Below are 23,758 nucleotides of genomic sequence, written 5' to 3'. Positions count from 1 at the left end.
TCTTTCAATATGTTTCTAAATGCTTAGAAACACACACACACACACATCCATACAAACACAGACACACACACATATACAACCCTCTAAGAAGCCAACAAGAAAAATGGCAATCTTGGCTTTTCCAAAGAGAGAAAGGGCTTCCTCAGGAAGTTATAAGCTCCCCATCGGATATGGTTTGGCTGTGTCCCCACCCAAATCTCATCTTCAATTATAGTTCCCATAATTCCCATGTGTTGTGGGAAGGACCCAGTAGGAGATAATTGAATCACGGGGGCAGTTTCCCCCATACTGTTCTCGTGGTAGTGAATAAGTCTCACAAGATCTGATGGTTTTATAAGGGATTTCCTCTTTCACTTGGCTCCCATTCTCTCTTGTCTGCTGCCATGTAAGACATGCCTTTCTTCTGCCATAATTGTGAGGCCTCCCCAGCCACGTGGAACTGTGAGTTCATTAAACCTCCTTTTCTTTATGAATTACCCAGTCTTGGGTATGTCTTTATCAACAGCATGAAAACGGACTAATACACCATCCCTGAGGGTAGGGAAGCAGGGGTCGATGAGCCCATGGGGGTGGGGATGGAGTAGAGGAGTTAACATACTCATCAGAGGCTCTGACCAAGAGTCCTCCAAGGTCTTACATGATGATCCTGAGACTCCAGATTTCTGAGGATCGCAGGCTAGAGTTCATCACAGTCCATGAGACCTAATCTTCTACCACTGGTGAAATGGGATGTGGGGAAAATAAAAGGTTTGGAGTCTTGGGTTCTAACCCTGACTCTACCACTTTCTAGCTGTGTGATCTAGGGCATGTTGCTTAGCCTCTCAGAGCCTCAGTTTCTTCTCTGTTGGGAGACAGTGACACTTGCCTACCAATGTAGGAAGGATAAATGAAGCAATGCATGCTATGCATAAAAGGCACAGTAGGCACCCAACAAAGGCTCACTTCCTTTCTCCTCTGGCTGATGGGTGTGGGCAGAGAGGCAGCTCCTGCAAGTCCCACAAGCTTCCCCTCCACCAGGGATGCAGGGATTAGGCACCATCATCACCTTCAGTCCTATCAGGGAAGAAAGCACTGCCCTCCTTAAATGCCATCTCTCAGCTCCTTAAAGACCCTCATGCCTTATTGCCGCAGGGCCTTTGCACGGGCTGTCCCTTGTGTCTGGAATGCTCATTGCCCTTCTTTCTCCACTCCACCTGGTTAGTGCTGACTGACCATTGTAATCTCACCCTGAGTCACTTCCTCCAGGAGACCTTCCCTGGCCTTACACATCCTCAGGGCACCCTTTCCTCTGGATCACTGATTAAGATCTGTGCTGCCCTTAACTCCTCGGAGGCGGGGTCCACATTAGTCTTGTACTTTACTGTATCCTCAGCAGTGCTCAGTAAATATTTGCTGAATGAATGAAACCATGAATATAAGGCTCCTTCCCTCCCTGCACCTCTGGCCATTCGCTTCTCCCTCAATACATCAGAGGCCACCCCAGAGACACGGGCACCTGCTATCTGCGAGCTGTTCTCACTGTGCCTATGGTTCACCAGGACGTCTGGGCTCCACTTGTTAGTGAACTCACTAAACACACCCCCAAAGGTCCTGAGCTCTGCTCTTCACCTCACTCAGCGGCCTCCTGGGCACCTTGAGCATCTCTGTGAGGCCGACTTTCCTATGCCCATTTTACAAAGGAAGAAACTGAGGCTGGGAGAGTACCCAGTCCAAGGTCACACAGATAGGCTCAGCTCTCCAGTGTCAGTCAAGAGCCCAGGCTCTTCCTACTATCCCACGTGGCATTTCTCACAAGAAACAACAAATAAAACAACAACAAAAGTATCTGGGGCCTCTGTTGTTCAACCCGGATCTGTGGAGGGTGGGTGTGCTCTGACCTGGGGCCTAGAGAGAGGAAGTCACATCCCATCACCACTGAGGTTAAGGGTCTTACCCAGGACCTGTCCAGGTCTCAGTACCCACCGCAAAGATGCTTCCAGGCTGGCACCAAGTGCAGGACGGTGGAGGAGGCCCACTGAGTCAGCTGCAGGGCCCCCAAGGAAGCATCTAGTGGGCAGTTGAGGTTGTAGGACTGAGGCTAGAAGGACAGACCTGCATTAGAGATGAAGCAAGAGCTCACACAGCTTGAAGACGGTGCATAACCACGGGCGTGGAAGGAGGTACCAGGGAGAGTCACCTACGAGACGGTGCAGAAAGCCACAGGTGTGGGAGGAGATGCCGAGAAGAGAATGACCCAAGAGATAGTACATAAACCAGAGGCCTGGAAGGAGGTGCCAGGGAGAGCCACCTACCGGATGGTGCATGAACCACAGGCATGGGAGGAGATGCCAGGGAGAGTTACCCACAAGATAGTGTGCAAACCACAGGCATGGAAGGAGGTGCCAGGGAGAGTGACCCAGGAGAGGGACAGGTCCTGGAGAACCTGACGATACCACCCAAGAAGAAAGAGGTATTGTATTTCTAGTGCCTCTACCCAGCCCCTACAGGTCACTACTTATCCATTACAAAAGCAATGGTAGGAACTTCACAGGGAGAAGCTCCCTAAGGGCAGCCACTTTTTTTTCTTTTTTTTTTCTTCTTTTTTTAAATTATACTTTAAGTTCTAGGGTACATGTGCACAATGTGCACGTTTGTTACATATGTATACTTGTGGCATGTTGGTATGCTGCACCCATCAACTCGTCAGCACCCATCAACTCGTCATTTACAACAGGTATAACTCCCAATGTAATCCCTCCCACTCTTAACTGATGATCAGAGTGAACACAGCCCATGTGCGACATACTGACGCCATGTGTCTCCTGATAAGAGGCACAAGTAAACCACAGCACCACTCTGTGACATTCCTGCCAGGAACCCATCACCAAATCCAATCACAAGGAAACAGCAGGGAAACCCAAACCGAGGGATGTTCCACAAACTGTCCAGCCTGTACTCAAAAAGGTCAAGGTCAAGAAGAATTAGGAAAAACTGAGGAACTGGGCCAGACTGGAGGAAAACAGAGATGTGACAATAAATGCGATGTGTGATCTTGGATTGGATCCTGGACTGAGAAAAAAAAATCTACCAGTAAGACTGTAAGTGGTACGTCCAGACAATGGAATATAATTCAGTGGTCAAAAGAAATGCGCTATTGGACAGGCGCAGTGGCTCATGCCTGTAATCCCAGCACTTTGAGAGGCCGAGGCAGGCAGATCACTTGAGGTCAGGAGTTTGAGACCAGCCTGACCAACATGGTGAAACCATATCTCTACTAAAAATACAAAAAAAAAAAAAAAAAAAAAAAAAAACCTAGCCCGGTGTGGTGGCAGGCACCTGTAATTCCAGCTACTCGGGAGGCTGGGGCAGAAGAATTGCTTGAACCTGGGAGGTAGAGGTTGCAGTGAGCAGAGATTGCACCACTGCACTCCAGCCTGGGTGACAGAGTGAGACTCCATTTCAAAAAAAAAAAGAAAAGAAAAAGAAAAAAGAAATGAGCTGTCAGGCCACAAAGACACTGAGGATCCTTAAATGCATGTTGACAGGTAAAAGAAGTCAGTCTGAAAGGCTGCATAGTGTATGAAGCCAGCCATAGGACATCCTAGAAACGGCAAACTGTGGAGACAGCAGAAAGATGTGTGGTTGCCAGGGCCTGTGGAGAGGTGGGGAGGGATGAACAGGTGGAGCACAGGGGATTTTCAGGGCAGTGAAACTGTTCTGCATCATACTTTAGTGGTGGATACTGGTCATTAGACATTTGTCCACACCCATAGATTGTACAACACCAAGAGTGGGTGCTCAGGCAAGCCGTGAACTGAGTTATTAACAATGTATCAAGTGGTTCATCATCCTTAGCAAATGGACCACACTAAGGCAAGATGTTAACTAATGTGGAAGACGGAGGGGGCTGGGATGAGAGGAGGTCTATGGGAATACTTTGTACATTCTGCTCAATTTTTCTATAAACCGAAAGCTGCTCAAAAACGAAAGTCTATCAATTCAAAAGAGACTATTGAGACAGCTTAAAATTTTAAAATATGGACTGTGGATTAAATAATAGTATTTCATTAACATTGAGTGTTATCAACACTGACTTAGATAGCTGGCAAACAGTAAAACAAAGAGAGAGGTATCAGGATAGAGACAGCTGGAAGAGGAGGCCTTGGTCATCAGTCCCAGTGCCCCAGGGCCAGGTGTGATGAGGACAGCAGTTCACTGGCCTTAGTGAAGAAGTAGCTGCTGGGTACCTCACTGCGATGAATTTCAGACGAGTTGTGGGGTGGAAGGTGAGTGAGCAAGTGTAGAGAATGCTTCTTTGGATCTTGGTAGTCAAGGACTAGTTTCAAATACTTCACCACCAAAGTTTTAGCACCAACTTGTTCACAAATCATCAAAGACTGATTGTTTCTGGGCTCTGTAGATAGATGGAGTGGCGACGCCGTGGGATGACACAGAGCATGGTGAAGGCTGTCCCTGGCTCTGTTTTTTAGAGGTCAGAGACTGCATGGCCCTAGCAAAGCCTAGGCCTTTGGTTGTGACTAGGGAAGAAGCAGATTTGACCTGCCCCTGGAGTTCCACGGTAAGTCACAGGAGTACAAACTCAAGCTATGTTGCCTCTCCTGACTCCCATCTGACCCCATCCCACGAGTTAGAGAAGGGGCCAAGGGGCCCAGAAACCATTTCCTCCCACTATAAAAGGAGAAGGCAGTTGTGAGTATTAAGGACCAAGCACATGCGTGCCCAGCACAGTGCCTGACACACAAAAGGGATTTTTGCAAAGAGAGAAAGTTACAATCTAATATGGAATACTCACTGAGATTGGGTATCGCAGTAGCTCATCCAATCTAAGACGCTGATTAAAAAGTGCCTCATTATTTTACAAACCGCTAAGAAAGAAAAGAACAGCAACCAAGATGGCGCATCTGATTGGACAGCCCACATCAGTATGGGGGACCCAGGGAGCTGCACCTTCAACATAAGGAGAAATGAGAAATAAACCCACCTCACAGAAAGAGGGGGCAAGGAAATTCCAGGTCTTCTCTTGGCACTGGGTGAAGGGTGGGAAACCAAAACTCTTCCTCAAGAGTCTGAACCACAGGCTGGAGCTCCCCAAGGTTGGCGGTCTCCGTTTACACAACCAGTGTGGTCCAAAGGAAACCCAAACAGGACACAACCCACAAGCAGACATTTTAATTTAAAGGAATCTCAGGTTGGGGGTGACGGGCAGTAAATCTAAATCTTCACTGGAAGAACTACATTGTAACAAGACACCCGAATTCCAGAGATGTGAAAATGTGAAAAAATATGAGTCTTAAAACCTATGAAACATAGTCAAATAAATAAAATGCTACTCTAAAGTCACACAACATCTGGATCTATAGTCCAAGAGCCCACATATGAAATGGATGGGAGATGCCTGCTCTCTGTTTCCGCAAACTAGCACTGCCCTATTTCACCCTGGCTCACAGAACCTTTGGCCAATCCATCCCCAACTAAAAGTTTGCCTCAAGTAGGGCTATTCCACCTCCCTGGGCCAATGCAAGGAATGCAATTTACTCACAGCGCAACTGCAACTCAAAAGCAATGACATTTCACGTGTCTAAATGCTGCAGGCAAACACGCCCACGGCAGTGAGTTGGCAAGTGCGTAGGCAGCTGCAAATTTAATAAATCTTAATTATTCTGTTTATACAAACAAGCAGGCTGAAGCCACTGACGTAGCTGGGGCTTTCAGTGACTTGGAGCATGGAGGGAGGAAAAAAAGTGTGGAGAACCAACTGCTCATAAATAATTAGCTTTGGGGTAAGTTTTTTTTCCCCGTTTCCCTTTAGACCAAAAATAATATGTGGAATGTTTTTAAGTTGGCAAGATTACAGCCTCTGAAGACAGCACCTACTTTCTACCTGCCAGGCCTGTGGATGTGCATACGTGCACACGTGCGCAGAACCACACACGCATACGCCACACCCCAACCCGCAAAGAACCACGCACACACCGAAGCGAAGGGAGGATTTCCCCCTCAGATGTGCCGTTGCTCCCTTTGCTCTCAGAAGGAAAAGCAGGACGGTGTCTGCAGGTCTCCCAGGTCCCCAGTCACACAGCACTTGAGAACCTACTATGTGCCATTGTTACAACAGGAACTTTGCTACCAGGAGCTCAGTGAACTCGCATTTGAGTTTGGAAGATTGCAGCTAAATGACTCACTGGAGGTCACACACACTAACGGTGGAGCCTGGGTTTGAATCCAGAGTGGAAAGTGGTGGTTCTCAAAGTGTGGTCCCCGGGCCCCCAGCAGCAGCAACACCTGGGATCATGTCAGAAATACAGATTCATGGGCCACCCTAAAACTAATGAATCGAAAACTCCAGAGGTGGGGTCCAACAATCTATGTTTTAACAAGCTATCCTATAAAGGAGCCATAGATGGTCTCTGTGTATTGGCCCCCACGTTGTTTACTTCTTCACAGTGGGTTGAGATCCATTAGCTCAAAAGCCAGCAAGCACCAAGGACAAATGTTTACACATCCAATTGTTTTAAACATAGCCCAAGTAAGCAGATTCTTTAGTCATTTAGAGCTTTCCTGCTTTGCATACCCCACCAAGCTGTGCCCAACATCTTCTGGTCATAGACAAGATACACCTCAGGGCTACATGGATCCCAAGTGGTGTGACCTTCAGAGCTCTCTGATCCAGAGATTCCCATTGTGCTACTGAGAAACATCAGCTGGACACGTGTGCTCTGGCCCCATCCCCCTCTCTCCACCCAAGCAGGATGTACAGTCTACAGGACAGGTCACTGCTCTTCTGTTCACTGATGTATCCCAGTGCCTAAAACAGAGCTTGGCACAAAGCCAGCACGAAGGAAGGAAGGAAGGAAGGAAGGAAGGAAGGAAGGAAGGAGGGAAGGAGGGAAGGAGGGAAGGAGGGAAGGAGGGAAGGAGGGAAGGAGGGAAGGAGGGAAGGAGGGAAGGAGAGAAGGAGGAAGGAAGGAAGGAAGGAAGGAGGGGAGGAAGGAAAGAAGGGAGGGAGGGAGAGAGGGAGGGAGGGAGGGAGAGAGGGAGGGAGGGAGGGAGGCAACATAGAGATAGCAATGAACGCTGTGGCTATGAACATACCACAGTAACACATTAATTACAGGTTGTAGGAACCTGAGCCTGCACTGGAGGGCTGGTGTCAGCCTACAAATGTCACTACTCAAAAACATTTAGTGAGCACTTACTATGTGCTAGGCACCATGGCTAGACACCAGGGGCCCAGACTTGACACCCACATGGATCCTGGCCTGGGGGCTGCATAGGTGGGGGCTTCCAACCAGAGAGAGGCTTGAAGTGCAGGAGCTAGAGTCGGTCTGGACATCAGGTCCTGGGTCCCCCGTCTCCCACCAGGACCCACCCGGCCGGCCTGTGTAGAACACCTGTCCTTTCTTGATGATTTTCCCTATTTCGTGAGAAGTCTGTTTGTTATTCGAAACTGGGGTGTGTTGGGGGCAGGGTTTAAGTGATCAGAAGTACTTCTACTTTCATATACAGCAGTTCACACAATCTTCAAACTAAGTTCATGAAGTAAATAAGGTTGCCATTAATAGTTCCATTTTAGGCTGGGCACAGTGGCTTACGCCTATAATTCCAGCACTCTGGGAGGCCGAGGAGGGTGGATCACCTGAGGTCGGGAGTTCAAGACCAGCCTTGCCAATATGGCGAAACCCCGTCTCTACTAAAAATACAAAAATTAGCCGGGCGTGGTGGCACATTCCTGTAATCCCAGCTACTCGGGAGGCTTAGGCAGGAAAAGTGCCTGAACCCGGGAGGCAGAGGTTGCAGTGAGCTGAGATTATGCCATTGCACTCCAGCCTGGGTGACAAGAGACTCCATCTCAAAAAAAAAAAAAAAAAAAGAAAAAAAAATTCCATTTTATAGATGGGGAAAGTGAGCCCCAAGGAGCCAAACAACTCCCTCAAAACCACAAAGCCAGTTGGTGTTGGGCCCAGAGCCCGGCCTTGATTTTGTGACTGCCCCGGCCAGTCCATGTGTCATCTACTCTCCTATAGATGCTACTTATGACACCAGCCTGAGGCCAAGAAGAAATCACAGATTTCTAGGAAACTCAGATTCCAAAGAATGAGAGATCTCAAGGAACTCAGAGCGCCGTGGGTCAGAGCACGCTGGAGGCTTGTGTCAGTACGGGCCAGTGCCTAGCAGGAAAACACAGCATTCGTTCTTTTGGAAACAGTGGCACCAGGGGACACCAATTTACACCTGGCTTTTCCAGAAATGGGGAGACACTCCGGGCCCCAGGGAAGTCTTCCGCAAGTCACAACGTGGAAGGTTAACAACATGGGGTTTGGATTCAGAGGCCAGAGACCACTGAGGGGCTGAGGCCTTCCTTGAACAAGTCACTTCAGGCTTGCCCCTTCTGTTTCCTCACTCTGAAAGTTGAGATTATACTGCCTCCTGGGTGTCACTGGGAGAGTTACAGGAGGGGCCCTAACCACAACTTAGCACAGTTCCTTACACACACAGTGGATGGCCAATACATAGCATCTTGAGTAAGAATCATACCTGTTTCTCATTGTTGTCATTATTACTGCCGTTATTGTTATTGCTTCGGCCTGCAAAGACCCTGGGAGTGACTCTGAGCATGGCTCCATAGGGTAAGTGGAAACACCTGCCTAGTAGAACTCAAAGGCACGATCCCTCCCTCTCCTGTCCCTACTGAGCCCCGCAGACCCTCCACCACCAGGGTGGCCACACCGTCCAGTTTGCCCACAACAACCCAGGTTTCCTGGGACAGTCCCGGTTCACACCTGTTGTCACAGCGTAATCACTGGTAGCATCTTTGTCCACTCCCCAGCGTGTCCTGATTTGGGAGGGTGAACTCCAAGATCCCCTCTCTGCTATGTGCCTGTCACAGCGGAAGACGCTGCACACCCTGGCCAGCTTCCCCCCAAGCCTGGGGCTTCTTGAGACCAAGAATCCTGGGCCCCAGCACAGCGCAGCCCAGAGTTGATCCCCCATAAATGTTCTTTGGTCTTCCTGGAGCCTTCCAGAAAGCCCACGAGTCCTGCCCCCGTGTCACGGGCCCACCAACCCTCCAGGCACCCTGCCCGCTGGCTGTGTGGAGCAGATGGCAGACACTGTACCTTTTGGAATCCAGTCGGCTCCCCTGGAGAACTTTGTGTCTGTTATTTTAGGGAAGGAGAGGAAAAGGGGGGAAAAAATAAGTTAAGTGAGTGAAACTTAAATCCCAACAGAGCCTGTAATGGAATATTCATTTTGTCAGGGGAGTGTTTCTTTAAAACTTCTGGTCATCTGGACAGCCTGAGCCAGCAGGTGATTCGATTTAATGAGCTTTTTAACACACTTCAGGCCCAGCTGGGATTCTGTCTGGAAAGGCGGTGGCCAAGGCCGGCTGGGGCCATGGCCGACCTGGCTTGGGCTAGGGTGACACCTAGCGGCCATCTCGGCTGCTACAGGGCCAGGAAAGCCTGGGGTGCCCAGCTTGGGCCTGGGGTCTGAGGCTGAAAGGGCCCTTAGGGGCCATCTCACCACCCTCCTCAGACTTAGGGACCTAGGAAACTTAACCTCTGTGCCTCAGTTTCCTCACTGGTTCACAGGGCATATAACAGCACCTCCTTTAATGGGCTGTTATGAGGACATAGCATTGAGCAAAGGTTATGATTATCACTGTTTTGCTATTATTATTATTATTTTGTGTGAGGAGACACAGGGGCCCCCAAAAAGGAAGGTGCTTGCTCAACTCAGACACAGGGCAAGTTAGAGACATGGGGCTGGACCCCAGGGCTCCTGATGCCACTCCAGTGCTTCCCAAGGTCACGCCTACAACACAAGGGTGTGTCTGCAGGCTGGCTCTGCCACTGACCACTCATGCAGCCTTGGACAAGTATTTTCACTGCTTGGAGTCTCAGCTCCCTGTCTGGAGGCTGGAGATACAATGACTTGAGGAGAGGGGAACCATACGGACTGAATGGGACAGTGCACACAGAGCCCTCGGCTTGGGAGGTAGGAAGCACTCCTTACACATTAATTACAAGGTCACTGCTGTCCTGATTGGGACTCCAGCCTCATGAGGTGGTTGGATGGCCAAATGGCATCACCTGAGTCAAGTGTCCGGGACCCTTGGGTGTCCCTGTCCTCTGTCTGAGTAGTCATCTCTGCCTGGTGTGTGAATGCACAGGGCAGGGTGGATGCGGGCTGAGCACTGTATCCTCAGGCAAATCCAGGCCCAGCTACAGTCCTGTCCCTGGAATCTGGGACCTGCACATCCTTGGCACCTACCAGCAGGTAGCCGGAGTCCTTCAGCTTGGACTTGTACAGCATCCACTGGTAGCGCAGATCTTCCAGCTTGTCCGAGGTCCCCCTTGCTGGCCCGAGACGAAGGAGATGCTCAAAGAGATGCTGACCTTCTGGCACCCGAGCCTCCAGCTCCTGGGGGAAGCAGCAGCGTCATGGTGGGGTTTCCAAATGGCCCAGACAGCCTCACCTGGCCGGTAAGGATGGGTCCATCAAATTTCACTCAACAGACAGGTAGGAAGGCAGGAGGCAGACAGAATCCATAAAGTGGGACTCCCATCTGTGCAATTCAAGCCAAGGCCTCGCCCTTGCTCTCAGGAATGTTACAGGATGGCCTCCTGCACGGAACGGGCAGCTGGGCTGCAGACCTCCAGTGGTTACTTCCAACTCTGACATTCCAGGACCAAGTCCTCCAGAGGGCTTGACTAGAGTTTGCCTCATTCTAAAAGTTGTCATTGTGAACAGGTCTTTCTGTTGGCATTATGAGCCTGGCAGAGTGGGGTTGGAATGTGCAGATTTTTCTCAGGAAATGTAAGTACTGTGTTCCCTTGGGATGGAACCTTTTATTCGCAGGACTCTGGAGAGGTGGTGTGATGGGGCAGTAGGAGCGGGGCTATAAATCCAGGAGCCCAGGTTTCAGTCCTGGCTTTGGATCCTGACTCTGCCCCATCCCACTAGCATGTAATATGCGACACCTTGCTTAGCTTCTCAGAGCCCGCAGGAACGTATGCTGTACAAAAGCAAGGGGGTTTAACTTGAGGAACAGAAAGTCATTTCTGATATGGCTGGAATCGGGTGGTGGTGCGGTGGGGGGAGTGAAAGGAGCAGCCAAATATGAGATGGGAGAGGCAGGCAAGGAAGATTTCCAGGTAATGGCCAACTAGATAATTGGGACCAAACCTCTCACTAAGGACAAAATATTTAAAGCATTTTAAAGGCATAAAAGTATTAACAAAAGAATGTGAGGCACACCGGGACACAACTTGGGAAAGAATGAAAACCCAGGGCAGTCAGCGCTGTGTTCAGACCGGCTTTTGTCCATAGAACATTTGCCAATTTGGAAGGAATAGCTGTAAAACACCTTTGCTTTTGGCAGCCTCACTGGGCTGGGGAGACAAAGTTCAAAGTCTGGGCCCTACCAAGGTGGAGATTCTGATAGGATTCATTCACCCTTTTGCTGAGCTCCTAAAGCCTTCACCCTGTAAAAAATGAACCAGAAGTAAACCTGGACCTTATGGACACTTGCAGCCCAGTTCAAAGTCATCTTAGTAGACCAGGGAAACTCAAGTCTTGAACTTGGATTTAGTGGTCCCAGAACGAAAGGTCCCTACTTGCCTGGCAGTAGCAAATGAAATAGACTCTGGAGGAAAAGATTATCCTAAATCAAATTTTTTTTTTTTTCTTTCTTTCTTTCTTTTTTTTTTTTTGAGACGGAGTTTCGCTCGTTGCCCAGGCTGGAGTGCAATGGCGCAATCTCAGCTCACCGCAACCTCCATCTCCCAGGTTCAAGCAATTCTCCTGCCTTAACCTCCTGAGCAGCTGGGATTACAAGCATACACCACCATGCCTGGCTAATTTTGCAGTTTTAGTAGATACAGGGTTTCTCCATGTTGAGGCTGGTCTCCAACTCCTGACCTCAGGTGATCTGCCCGCCTCGGCCTCCCAAAGTGCTGGGATTACAGGCGTGAGCCACCGCGCCCGGCCTCTCCTAAATCTTAAATCACTCTTATACATATTTTGGCAAACACAATGTCTAGCACACAAAGCAGCCACACAAAGACACAAGAAACCAAGAGTAAGAACAGGCAGAAATAATATACAACAGAAATATTCATAAAATGCCTTGAGATATTAGAATTATTAGACACAATCTGTAAAAAGCTATGTTTACTATGTTCAAATAATTAAAAGATAGGCTTAAAAATTTAAGCAAGCATCTGGAAAGTATGAAAAATGATAGAGTTTCAGTTAAGACGGGAGTTATAAAATAAGAAAAAAAAATAAAGGTAAGAAAAATGATAGCCTAGATTATTAAAAGTACCAAAAAGAAGTTCTAGAACTGATAACTACAACAACAAAAGTTAAGAACTCAACAGACATGTGTAACAGAAGATGAAACACAGCTAAAGAGAGAATTAGTAAACTGAAAGATGGATCAGAAAAACTATCCAGAATGCAACACGAAGAGAGAAAAGGATGAAAAATACACAAGAGAGAGTAAGAGACATAAAGCACACAGTGAGAAGTAGTTACATATGTTTAAATGATATCACAATAGGAGAGGAGAAAGGGAAGAAGGCAGAGGTAATATTTTAAGAAATATTGTTAGTAGAAAAAAATACAAGTAACAAGTTTGGTAATTAAGAGGAAAAAAAATAATGTTAGAGAGTTTTCCAGAAAGATCCTAGACCACAGATTCGGGAGTTAAAATGAATCCCAACCCAGATAAATAAAAAGAAATTCAAACCTAAAATTGCAGAAAAATAGGGAAACAGAAGTGAGCTGGAGCCTGGCTGAGAAAGGCCTTGAGTAATAAACTCAGGGGTTAAACTCCATAGTGAAAGGTTTTCATTAGGGGGAGGACAGGGTCATATTTGTCATTCTGGCTGCAGAATGAGCCATGACCTAGATGGGAACCCAACAGGAAGAAGGGAGGATCAGCTGGGAGGCTACAGCCATAGTCAAGGCCAAACACGGTAAGTGCCTAAATTCAGACAATGGTAGTGCGAGGAAGGAGAAACACAACATATCTAGGAGGTGGAATCAAGGAGCTTTAGCAACTGATTAGATGTGGGAGTGAAGAAGACAGAAGAGAAGTGGTAGTACAGTTGCAAAAATGGCTGTGACTTTCCCCATCTCCCTCCCCACTGCAACATGACTTTGCCATCCCTTCCATCAAGTGGTGGAGTCTCTTTCCCTTTCCTTGACTCTAGGCTGGTTTTGGCAAACAGAATGCAGGGGAATTAATGTTATGCTGGCTCCTAGTCTTGACCTCAAAAGTCTTTGCCTGCTGCTACTGCTCTCTTCTGCCCTGCCTCTGCTATGAGAAGTCCAGGCTGTGCCACAGGAGTATAAGAGATGTGTAGTCCACGTCATTCTCATCTCTAATAGCCCACTAGCCCCCAGAAGTAGAGACACCCAACTGACCTACAACTGACAGCAGACAGACTGCAGGCCCTGCCCGGTTGGTTCAGCCTAGCTTGCTGTGCTTCTGAACCACAGGTTAAATACCTAGTTGTTGCTTTCAGCCACAAACTGTTGGGATGGTTTGTCACACAGCAATAGCTAAGTGACACAGGAGTCAAGCGATTAGTGGTGATATTTTCCAAGTAGGGAAATACATAAGCATGCTGAATACATGAATGAATGCCAGAAAAAGTTCTAAAATCTTTGAACCAAAAAAGTATAAAAGCCATTATCTATACACATGGCGGAACAGCTCACAAACTGTGGGTGTGCTCTTTCTTTTGAAGAGCCCCCTGGTGGCAAATGCATCTGTGGGTGCAAACCCTATGGATGAGGGACCTTTCCTGGGGAACAGACCTGCAGCTTTGATTCTCTGGTCCTCAAGTCCTCGGCTGTAGAAGTCCTCATTGCGATGATTCTAACCAGCTTGGAATTTTCCACCTGCAACCACTGCTCAAAGTTCCTCAGGAGCTGGGAGAAATCTTCATGGCTCCCTTCTTCTTCCTGGACAAGATTTACCTGTAGGATCACACACACGGCCAAAGCATCAGAGGTGAAAGAGGCTCCCTGGCCGTGTGTCCTGGGAATTCCACCTGAGGCAGAGGGGCGGGGACGAGGACAAGATGCCCAAAATGGTGACAGGAGAGGCCTGGGGGATGAACAATGAATCTCTACTGAACATGGCCACATTTAGGGGCCAAGAACATTCCTCACTGTCCCCTCTCTGGTCCCCTGAGAGGTGACAGAAGCCACCGCCACCTCTTACCAGGGTGGCTATACAAATAGTCACCCTTCCACCATGCTTGTCCCCTTGGGGCTCCATGAATAGAGTGATCTATGATGTAAGCCCATTCGGCTAACTTTCTGGTTATCCACGTTGGTGCCTCTCACTCCTCCTCAGTGTGACCCGGGAGTCTTGGTTCCATTGCACGTGCTGCCTTCCCTGTCCTCTGAGCCTGGGCCTGGAGACGTGTCTTGGCCCCTCAAACTGGCACTCGAATTTCTCCCTCTGCTCTTCACACACTGTCTCCTCTATTGGGAACACACCTCCCTCCCTCCTCTCCTCACTGCCACTCAGCCATGAAACTTCAGCTGAGATTTCTTATCTTCCAGGAGGGGCTTTCCTGTCCTGGACCTGGGAACTGCTGCAGATTCCCGTGGCTCTGGCCTGTCTGCCAAGGTGCACCACTTTTTTTGTTGTTTTTTTGGAAACCCTTATTTAACTGCCTGTGGATGCCACTCCCTTGCTTCTTTCTTTTCAACAAAGCTCAGTTTGTTTAAGGGCAGTAAGGGAAAGTGATGGGTGAAACAATGTAGTTAGTTCTTTTTTTTTTCTTTTACAAAACATAGCCATGGCACAAAAATAGACCCATCTTGCTTGATTTTAGTTTCTATTCTGGGGCCAGAGGAAGTGTCCAGCCCCCATGCTCTCTCCCCTGCAGGTGCTACTGCTAGTGGCTCACAGAGGCGAGTATCTCCTGGGCCCAGCAGCACAGGCGTATCCCGAGAGCTTGTTAGAAATGCAGAATGGAATTGTGGGCCCCAGCCAGATCTACTAACTCAGAGTCTGCATTTTATCTTATTTTATTATTTTTTGTTGATGGATTGATTGATTGAAATGGGGTCTTGCTTTGTCACTCAGGCTGGAGTGCAGTGGCACAATCACAGCTCCCTGCAGCCTCAAACTCCTGGGCACAAGTGATCCTCCCACATCAGGCCCCTGAGTAGCTGGAACCACAGGTGCACACCACTATGTCCAGTTAATTTAAAAATATTTTTTATAGAAATGGGGTCTTGCTATGTTGCCCAGGCTTGTCTCAAACTCCTGCTCAAGCAATCCTCCTGCCTCGGCCTCCCAAAGTTCTGGGATTGTAGGTGTAGCTCACCATACCCAGCCCAGAACCTGCATTTTTTTTTTTTTTTTTTTTTTTTTTTTTTTTTGAGACGGAGTCTTGCTCTGTCGCCCAGGCTGGAGTGCAGTGGCCGGATCTCAGCTCACTGCAAGCTCCGCCTCCCGGGTTTACGCCATTCTCCTGCCTCAGCCTCCTCAGTAGCTGGGACTACAGGCGCCCGCCACCTCACCCGGCTAGTTTTTTTGTATTTTTTTTAGTAGAGAAGGGGTTTCACTGTGTTAGCCAGGATGGTCTCGATCTCCTGACCTCGTGATCCGCCCGTCTCGGCCTCCCAACAGAACCTGCATTTTAATACAAGGCTGTGTGCCCACTGAAAAGCTCTACATTGGATTCCAAGTTCTCTGAGAGTCGGAAGTGCTACTCACAGCTGTATCCTAGCTCTGAGCACAGTCCTTGGAACAAAGTAGCACTCAGCAAATGGAGGCGTGAATGAAAGAATGAATGGGAAAATGAATAATTTGATGTATTTGAATAACAAGGAGTAACTTTCTTTTCAACAAAGCTCAAGTTTGCTTAAGGGCAGTAAGGGATGGATGAAACATGGCACAAAAATATTCGCATCTTGTACGGTTTTGGTTTCCAATCCGGGGCCAGCAGGAAGCTTTCAGCCCCGACACTCTCTTCCCTGCAGAGGCTGCTGCTAGCCTGGCTCTGCAGACTCTGGGATCTCTGAGGTCCTCTGTGGAGCAGGATCAACTGCTCTTTGGGCCACAGGTGGGGCAGGTTCAAATGAGACAGGATGTGGCCAAGTCCTCAGAGCAGAGCATGTTGCCCCAGACAGGGAGGCGCCTGTGCTGGAGACCCCTACCCATCTCTTGACCTGGGGCCTGGCCCCTTCTCCCACAGTCCTGCTACACAGACTCACCCGTCGACGATGCCTGGGAATAGGATCCATGGGGTCGATGAGAAATCCTGACTTCGGGATGTTGTTGGTGAAAACCATTTTCTTCCCTGAATCCACTTCCGTCCTCTGCAGGTGCCAGTTTCTGATGAGGCTGAGAAGACAAACTCAGCCCAGTCAATGCAGAGATGTGGTGGGAACCCACCAGGACATGGGAAAAGTAATAGAATTGGGGAACTACGGGTGACGAGTCAGCGCCCCCCATTGAAGTTTGTCAGAATGTTCCTGAGGCATGCTCACATCCGGTTTCTGACTTTAAACTCACAGTAACCTGTCATGAAGGTACATATGCCCACTGATGCAGATGGGGAAACTGAGGCTCAAACCAGTATGGACTGGAGGCTAACTCCCAAGATGGGGACACTTCCTGGCTCCTCCTGCTCCTGCTCGAATAGCCAACTGGGCCAATGTGTGAAGGTGCCTAAGGCTCCTGGCTCCATACTGGGCAGCACCCTGGCCATCTGCTCCACGAGCACCTGAGTGCCCCTGAGTGGGCAGAGGCGGTGTCCCAGACAAGGCTCAGAGCCTAGGAGGCACTCTCACCTCAGCAGACTTTCTTCCAGCAGCCTCAAGGCCCGCCACGACTCTGCCAGCTCCCTGAGCTCCGCCTGCACCACAGCAGCACCCTCCGGAGAAGATTTCTCCATCACCAGCCAGCCCTGCGCGTCCACCAGGGACAGCTGGGCCTCCTTCTCCGGGAATTCTGCCACCAGCCTCTAAAGGACACACAGACACACAGAAACATACACGGTGAAGGTGGAGGGTGGTTTCTGCTCCTCGGTGTGGGAACGTGGGCCTGTCAAGGCTGCTTCTTTGGGAAGTGGATGGAGGAACCACCACCTTACCTCAAACTCGGCCTCTTGGGACTCAGCATCCCCCGGGCCAGCCTCTCCCCGGTGTGCCTCCAGCTTTTGCGTGGTCACGGCGATCCACTGCCGCAGCTCCAGCAGTTGGTGGCTGAAGGTGCAGTGCTCCTCCACGCTCTGCCGACACCTGTCCACAAGGTCCTGCAGCGTAGCCCGGGGAGCCCAGGGCGCCTTGAGTGCTGTCCAAGGGGGAGACCCCCGCACCACCTCCACCCTGCAGGGCTCTCACACCTGCTGGGGACCCCAGGGCTCCCCACCAAGTAGCACCACAAGAGGCTGGGCTGGCCCTTCCCTCCGCACAGCACAAGGAATTTACCCTGGGAAGATCAACTGGTTTAAAGCCTGTCTTACTTTTAGGAAAACGACCAAGTCTAGGTGCGGGTGGGGGAAATCGGATCTCCTGTCCACCACTGATCCAAGCGTAAATTGGCCCAATCACTTGTGGAAACCATGGGTCAAAATCTACCCAAACAGAATGTGGCTGTAGCTGATGGCCCAGCCATTCCATTCCCGGTGCGTGCCCCGGAAATGGGAACATATCCTCACCCAGGGACATATATGTGACGGCCGCAAGCTGGAAACTATCCAAGTGCCCATCGAGAGTAGAATGAATAAATACACGGTGGTATATATTCACATAATGGAATGTTTCACAGCAGCAAGAATGAACAGTCTATAACCACATGCCATACAGTAGATGAATTTACAACCATCATGTGGAGAGCTAAAGGCCAGGCACAAAAGAAAACATTCTGTCCAATTCAATTTAAATGAAGGATAACATCAGACAAACCCAAGCTGTGTTGCGGGAAGCCTGAAGTCAGAGCTGCCCTTGAGGGTCGGGAATGGTGAGCTGGGCATGACCACAGGCACAGGGGCTTTGGGAGGCTGGTAATATTCTGTGCTTTATCTGTGTGCTGGTAACACAGATGCATTTAATTTTTAAAACATTCATCGAGCTGCACACTCAGATATTCACGTTTGGTCTTTCTTTGTTGTTTTTCCCTGAGTACTGTTTCCTGGGCCAATCTATTGCTCAGCTCTCTGTCCCCAGGAAAGGCAGACACTGTCCCCAGAAGGGCAGCCATTCTTTATGCCCCTGGCCACCCAGCCTGAGACCCTGGAGCTTTCTTTCCATAGCCCGCCATGAACCAGTCAGACCCCAGGGCCTGCCGTTCCCATTCCAGCTGTGTTAGCTGGATGAGGTCATGACTCTCTGCGGGGCTACCATAGGCCCTGCCTTCTGCATTCCACAGACACTGGCTGAGACCGCTGGATACCAGGCCCATACCAGGGGCTGGGGAGACTGCTGCCTCTGTCCTCAGTGAACCACCAATGAGGGCCTGAGAAGTTATCTAAAACTCCACTTCTCTGAGTTGTCCCTACCGCTGTCCCCTCCTGGTCCCTGTGTGCCAACATTAGACCAGACGCCTCCAAGGGCTTCCTGTGCATAGAGCTGTGATCTCCAACATGGGATACCTGCCCCCCAGGGGGACGCAGAGACTGCCTCGCTGTAGGGAAGGACATATTAGGTTAACAAGCCCTGGGTACCAAAATAATAAAATGGCAATTTCTCTTTAAAGAAGAATATAAACAATCAATAAGAGTTGGAATATCATCGTTTGCAACACCTAGTGATGCTCAGTTAATGCTGCTTCTTATAATGACTAATCGAGCCCATCATTTGGATGGAGGTATTAGGAGACTTCTGCTGCTTCTGTGGGTTTCTATGGGCTCCTGAGGAGTGAGGACAGTGTGTCCTATTTCTCTACTGCCTCGACCTTGAAACTACTCACTGCTAGTTTATTGAATGTAACTAAATGAATTCATCCAGACATCAATCGTCACTTACACCAACGGGTCTCCACAGGTGGTGCCTTATTTCCCAGAAACTGGTGGGGAGGGTTTGCGGTTGCTGAGATAGAGGTGGTGAGGGTGACCCTAGGAGGAGTGAGAGGGATGGGCGCTCGCATTCCACCCTGGGGCGGACAGTCCACCAAAGCAGAATTGGCTCACATCCCACTCGATTTTCTCATGTCCTCCTAATATCCACAGCAGGAAAAAAACCTGTTTGTCAGGACCTGAGCTCAGACTCTCACTCCAATCAACACACAAATACAAAGAAGGTTTTGCAGTTTTAACAAACGTAGACTTCTCTAGAGCTGCACCCTTTGTGTAAGTGGATGGGAGACTGCTCTTGGCTTTGATCAAAGTTCTATCAAGCGTTGTTCACATTTCAGAAAACCACATCACTAAAGGCCGTGATGGCTGTGCCACTTGACATGACATTGATAGCTGTCATGCAGGGAGGGCACGTTCTGACCCCCTCCTTATGTCTTGAGTGTGGCCATCTGGGAGTACTTACATATTGAAGGACAATATTGTATTATAATTATTTCTTTTGATTTCTCTTTTCTATTTCCTGGGTGGGTAACTTATATTCCCTGTGAATTTCAGGAGTGTAAAGAGGAGGTTAGGAATATTTGGTATGGAATAGGGTGTGCAAAGTCAGGTAGGATGGAGAGCTCTCACTGCCTCACTGGGTTTTTTTCTTGAGGTGTGAGCACCAGAGACCCTGCTTTATACTCCTCAGGGCTTGTTACAAAGGCAGACCCAGGACTGCATCTCGATCAGTGTCACAGTGAGGCCTGGAGTCTGCATTTCCACTTGTCCTCAGGGCAGTTTTGAAGGAGCTTCAAGTTCCATCCCCACTGCAGGAAGGGGACTGAATCCTGGGTGAACCCTAGAAAGAGCCAAGGTGGCCACTAGAGGGCACTGGCGATGAAGCTCTGTGGCCTCCAGGCCTAGTACAGGCTGCTGGGGACCCAAGGCTGCCTGTGCTCTGGGCTGCCTAAGGATTCCAGCGAGCTGCTCTCTTCTTTTGCTTCATGGCCCTAATCCCGATAGGTAATTGTGCATTGACTTGTTTGCTTGATGATTAATTGTCCATCTACCCAACTGGGGCGTAACTCCCAGAAGAGCAGGGGCCTGGGCTGTCATGCTCTGCTACCTCCATCCTTAGGGCCACCTAGAGCACTGCCTGGCATATGGGAGGTGCTCAATAATTATCTGTTGTATGAATGAGGAAGGTAAGAAAAAATGGAGAAAGAAAAAAGATAGGTTAGAAGGAACAAACGCAGGAAATGGGGAGAAAGGCCCCAGGCGTGTTGGATGACAGGGGTCTGCTCACTGTCAAAGCACAGGCCCTTCTGCCAGCCCCTTACCTCCAGAGACCTCTGCAGGGCCTGGAAGTCGGAGGAAAGCTGGTCCATTTTGTGCTGGTGGTTGGGATTCTCCTGGACTAGAGGCCTCGCAGCCTCCATCTGTGCCCCCAGGTCCAGCCCCTCTTCCTGCAGCCCCTGCAGTAGAGAAGGGAACAGGTAGGCTAATCTTCCCACCTCTCCCTCCCTCAGGGTGGCTGATCAGGGCGGAGGCTCAGAGTGGGAGAGTCTGGGAGGGGTGACTTCCCCAAGGCAGTGCGGCTCTTTCATACCAGCGGAAGTACCAACCACATGGCTGGTCTGATGGGCCCACTCTCAGGGCTGGAGAGATTTAAAAAATCAGACACCAATATTCTGGGACACCATGAAATTAAACTCTGTTACAGGCCAGATGGCATCTCCCGGGACAAGCTCACATCGGGACTCATAGTTGGCGACCACCTCTCATTGTGAAGAAACACGGCCCAATTTTAGTTTTAAAACCCAAAATGCACTATTTTTTTTTTCTTTTTTCTTTTTTTTTGGAGACAGAGTCTTCTTCTGTCACCCAGGCTGGAGTGCAGTGGCACAATGTAGGCTCACTGCGACCTCCACCTCCTGGGTTCAACTGATTCTAGTGCCTCAGCCACCCAAGTAACTGGGATTACAGATTCCCGCCACCACGCCTGGCTAATTTTTTTTGCTTTTTTTTTTTTTTTAAGTAGAGACAGGGTTTCGCCATGTTGCCCAGGCTAGTCTCAAACTCCTAAAGTCAGGCAATCTGCTCACCTCTCAAAGTGCTGGGATTACAGGCATGAGCCACCGCGCCTGGCCTAAAATGCACTATTTTTAATGTCTTCCAGAGAACACTCTCAATTTGTGTAGGAGTTGTGCTTGGGTTTTCAAAAGAGAACTATTGTATCACATGCATTTTAAAAACCAGCAAGTTCCTTATCCAGCCAACAATGATCAACGGCCAGCCTACTTACATACAGTCCATGCTTCAGAACATTTATTCTTAATCCCAAAGTTGGTTTAACTGAACACCTGGCTCATTAAGAATACTTAGCAAAGCAATTCTAAAAACAAATACCAATGTTAGACTTTGGAACTGAGGAGTAAACAAAAAGACAGCTTGTCGTTTTGCTGAGCTCAAGACTCAGTTGTTTGAGGTCAGGAACCATCAGATAAACAAGCAGAGGTTCTGTTGAGATGAAAGGTCAGATCTCAACTAAGGGTCTGAATTTCTGGCTCACGGCAGCTGTTGCTTTGCCGGTTACTGCTAGACGAAGAAGCTGCTTCCAGGTGCCGCTGAGCACCTGGGCAGGACTGATTCAGGCCTCGCAGACCCCTCACCTGTAACCTTGAGAGCTGGGCCTGTTTTCCAGGAAGGTCCCTCTGAAGCCCCTTCTCAGCTTGGACCCTGGCTTGGAGGTCCAAGAGCTTCCTCTGCAGGGGCTCGAAAGCCGCTCCGAAGTCTTTGTGCTGAGCGAGCAGGCTCTGCAGACACACAGGACAGCGTGCGCATTAAGAGCGTTCCTCACGGGCACCGTGTTGTGAGACCTGACCTGGGCAGCCAGGCTGCTCTTGGTCTCGGCCAGCTCATGCTCACCAGGCACCACCCGCTCCAGGAAGCCTCCCGTGAGCCCTGATGGAGTTGGGTGTCTCTCCTTAGAGTCACCATAGTGTCCTCACAGAAGACTTTGGCCACATCCCTCTAGAACTGGGGCAAACTACACCCCTCCACCCACCGACCAAATCCCACAGGAGGCCTGTTTTTGTAAATAAAGTTTTATAGGAACCCAGCCATGTGCACACATTTACAGCTGTGTCCATGCTGCAGTGGTGGCACTGAGGAGCTGCGACAGAGACGGCCTGCCCTGCAGACTCTAAAACCTTCACTATCTGGCCCTTCACAGAAACAGTCTGCCAACCCTTGCTGTAAAACAGCACTTTGATGTCTTCCAGTAATTGCCTATTTGTTTGTGTCTACCAGCAAGCTGTGAGTGTTTGAGGGTGAAGACCTTGGCTTCCTTTCTTCATCCCCCAGCTCCTAGAACTGAACCAGGCCCTGGAGATGGAGGGAACATGCATGGGAGCTGAAATCACAGACTGGGTCCTGGCTGTACCTGGGCAGGGTCCTGGCTGTACCCCATATGGACAGTGAGCCACCTTCTTGACCATCCTGCTTCAGTGTCCTCATGTGTAAAACAAGAAAAATAACAGTGCCTCCCTCATCGTGCTCTTACGTGGATTCGATAAGATCAAGGATCTGGAGCTCTTAGCAATGCCCTGGCCCATAGCCAGTGCCCCGGCCCATAGCCAGTGCCCCATAGATCATAGTTATTATTGTCGTCATCATTAGACGCTCAGCAAACATTTGTTACCTAAAAGAATAAGCTGTCCACAATGTGCCAGGCCATGTCATTGATGTAGAGTAGTCATTTTGAAATGTGTCGCTAATATGAGCTTCCAGCTCCAGGGTGGTTTAAATTTTACAAGGGCTCTTATTGCCATTTTCTTATTTGACCCTCCGGTCACTCTCTGCAGAAGACTGGACTGGATTCAATTTGATTGCAGGGGGTTTGGGGACAGGGCTGGGAGGCAGACAGGTGGTGGCTAGGAAGCCAGTTAGAGGGAGCATGCAAGAATCCTACCCAGTTTACACACGAGGAGCCTGAGATTGTCCGGGACAAAGGGATACACCCAGGGCCACACAGTGGCAAGTGGCAGAGCTGAGTTTAGAACATAGGGCCATCTGCCTCCCCAGCGGGTGCTCCAGCCCCGTGGCCAGGCCGAGTCCCGAGCAGACGCCCCGTGCTGCACACCTGCAGTTTGCTTTTCCTCTGCAGAAGGCTGTTATGCAGCAGGTCTCTGTCCCTCACGGAACCCGCCACCTGCTCCAGGAGTGCCATGGCTCTCTCCTGGCCAAAGATGCCAATCAGGAGGTCTTTCTTCAGCTGCAGCATTGTCAGCGGCTCTTTCAGGCGGGAGCTTTCCATCAGGGCCGCCTGTGGGAGACAAGGCTTCTGTGAACCACAGACCAGGCAGGACACAGCTCAGAAACAGAGCCAGGGGCACAACTGTTCTGGTTGCAACTGCTTAGGAAGCTTACCTTTGTGCAGGTGTCTGAGGAAGCAGCAAACTCAAGTAGAAACAAAATGAGCTGGCAGGCATGCGCTGGCAAGACCCTGAGTTTTGGGGTCAACTTTGATTCCTCTCTTGCCTCCCACATCTGTCTTGATACTCAAGCCTGAGTATCATCCACCTCCTACAGGCCTCAGAAGTCTGTCTCCTCTCCATGACCTCTGCCCCTGACTGCAGTGCACCCTCAGCCTTGGGCACCTGGACCACACAGCTCCTAAACGGCTGCTGCCTCCCAGTTAGTTGGCTCCCCACCACCGA

At 49.6% G+C, this 23,758-nt stretch overlaps 1 protein-coding gene across 10 annotated transcripts in view; it reads right to left on the bottom strand.

The window, feature by feature from the left end:
- SYNE3 (spectrin repeat containing nuclear envelope family member 3) overlaps positions 1 to 23,758 on the bottom strand; it is a 124,930-nt gene that overhangs the window by 14,575 nt on the left and 86,597 nt on the right. For 9 of the 10 annotated variants that reach the window (XM_050799021.1, XM_050799028.1, XM_050799023.1 and 6 more), the window contains 9 exons: positions 23,182 to 23,364; positions 21,710 to 21,853; positions 20,378 to 20,512; positions 17,133 to 17,294; positions 16,831 to 17,003; positions 16,252 to 16,381; positions 13,831 to 13,992; positions 10,273 to 10,422; positions 9,117 to 9,155 (listed from right to left, as the gene is read on the bottom strand). In XM_050799021.1, the coding sequence (XP_050654978.1) occupies positions 9,117 to 9,155; positions 10,273 to 10,422; positions 13,831 to 13,992; positions 16,252 to 16,381; positions 16,831 to 17,003; positions 17,133 to 17,294; positions 20,378 to 20,512; positions 21,710 to 21,853; positions 23,182 to 23,364 (1,278 nt within the window). The remainder of the gene's footprint in view (positions 1 to 9,116; positions 9,156 to 10,272; positions 10,423 to 13,830; positions 13,993 to 16,251; positions 16,382 to 16,830; positions 17,004 to 17,132; positions 17,295 to 20,377; positions 20,513 to 21,709; positions 21,854 to 23,181; positions 23,365 to 23,758) is intronic. The other variant, XM_050799022.1, reaches the window with a different exon arrangement.

The sequence above is a fragment of the Macaca thibetana genome, chromosome 7 (assembly GCF_024542745.1).
Source record: "Macaca thibetana thibetana isolate TM-01 chromosome 7, ASM2454274v1, whole genome shotgun sequence".
In the NCBI taxonomy this organism is placed as follows: domain Eukaryota; kingdom Metazoa; phylum Chordata; class Mammalia; order Primates; family Cercopithecidae; genus Macaca; species Macaca thibetana.
The sequence above is the reverse complement of the archived record's forward strand: the minus strand, read 5'-3'. Positions and strand labels throughout refer to the sequence as shown.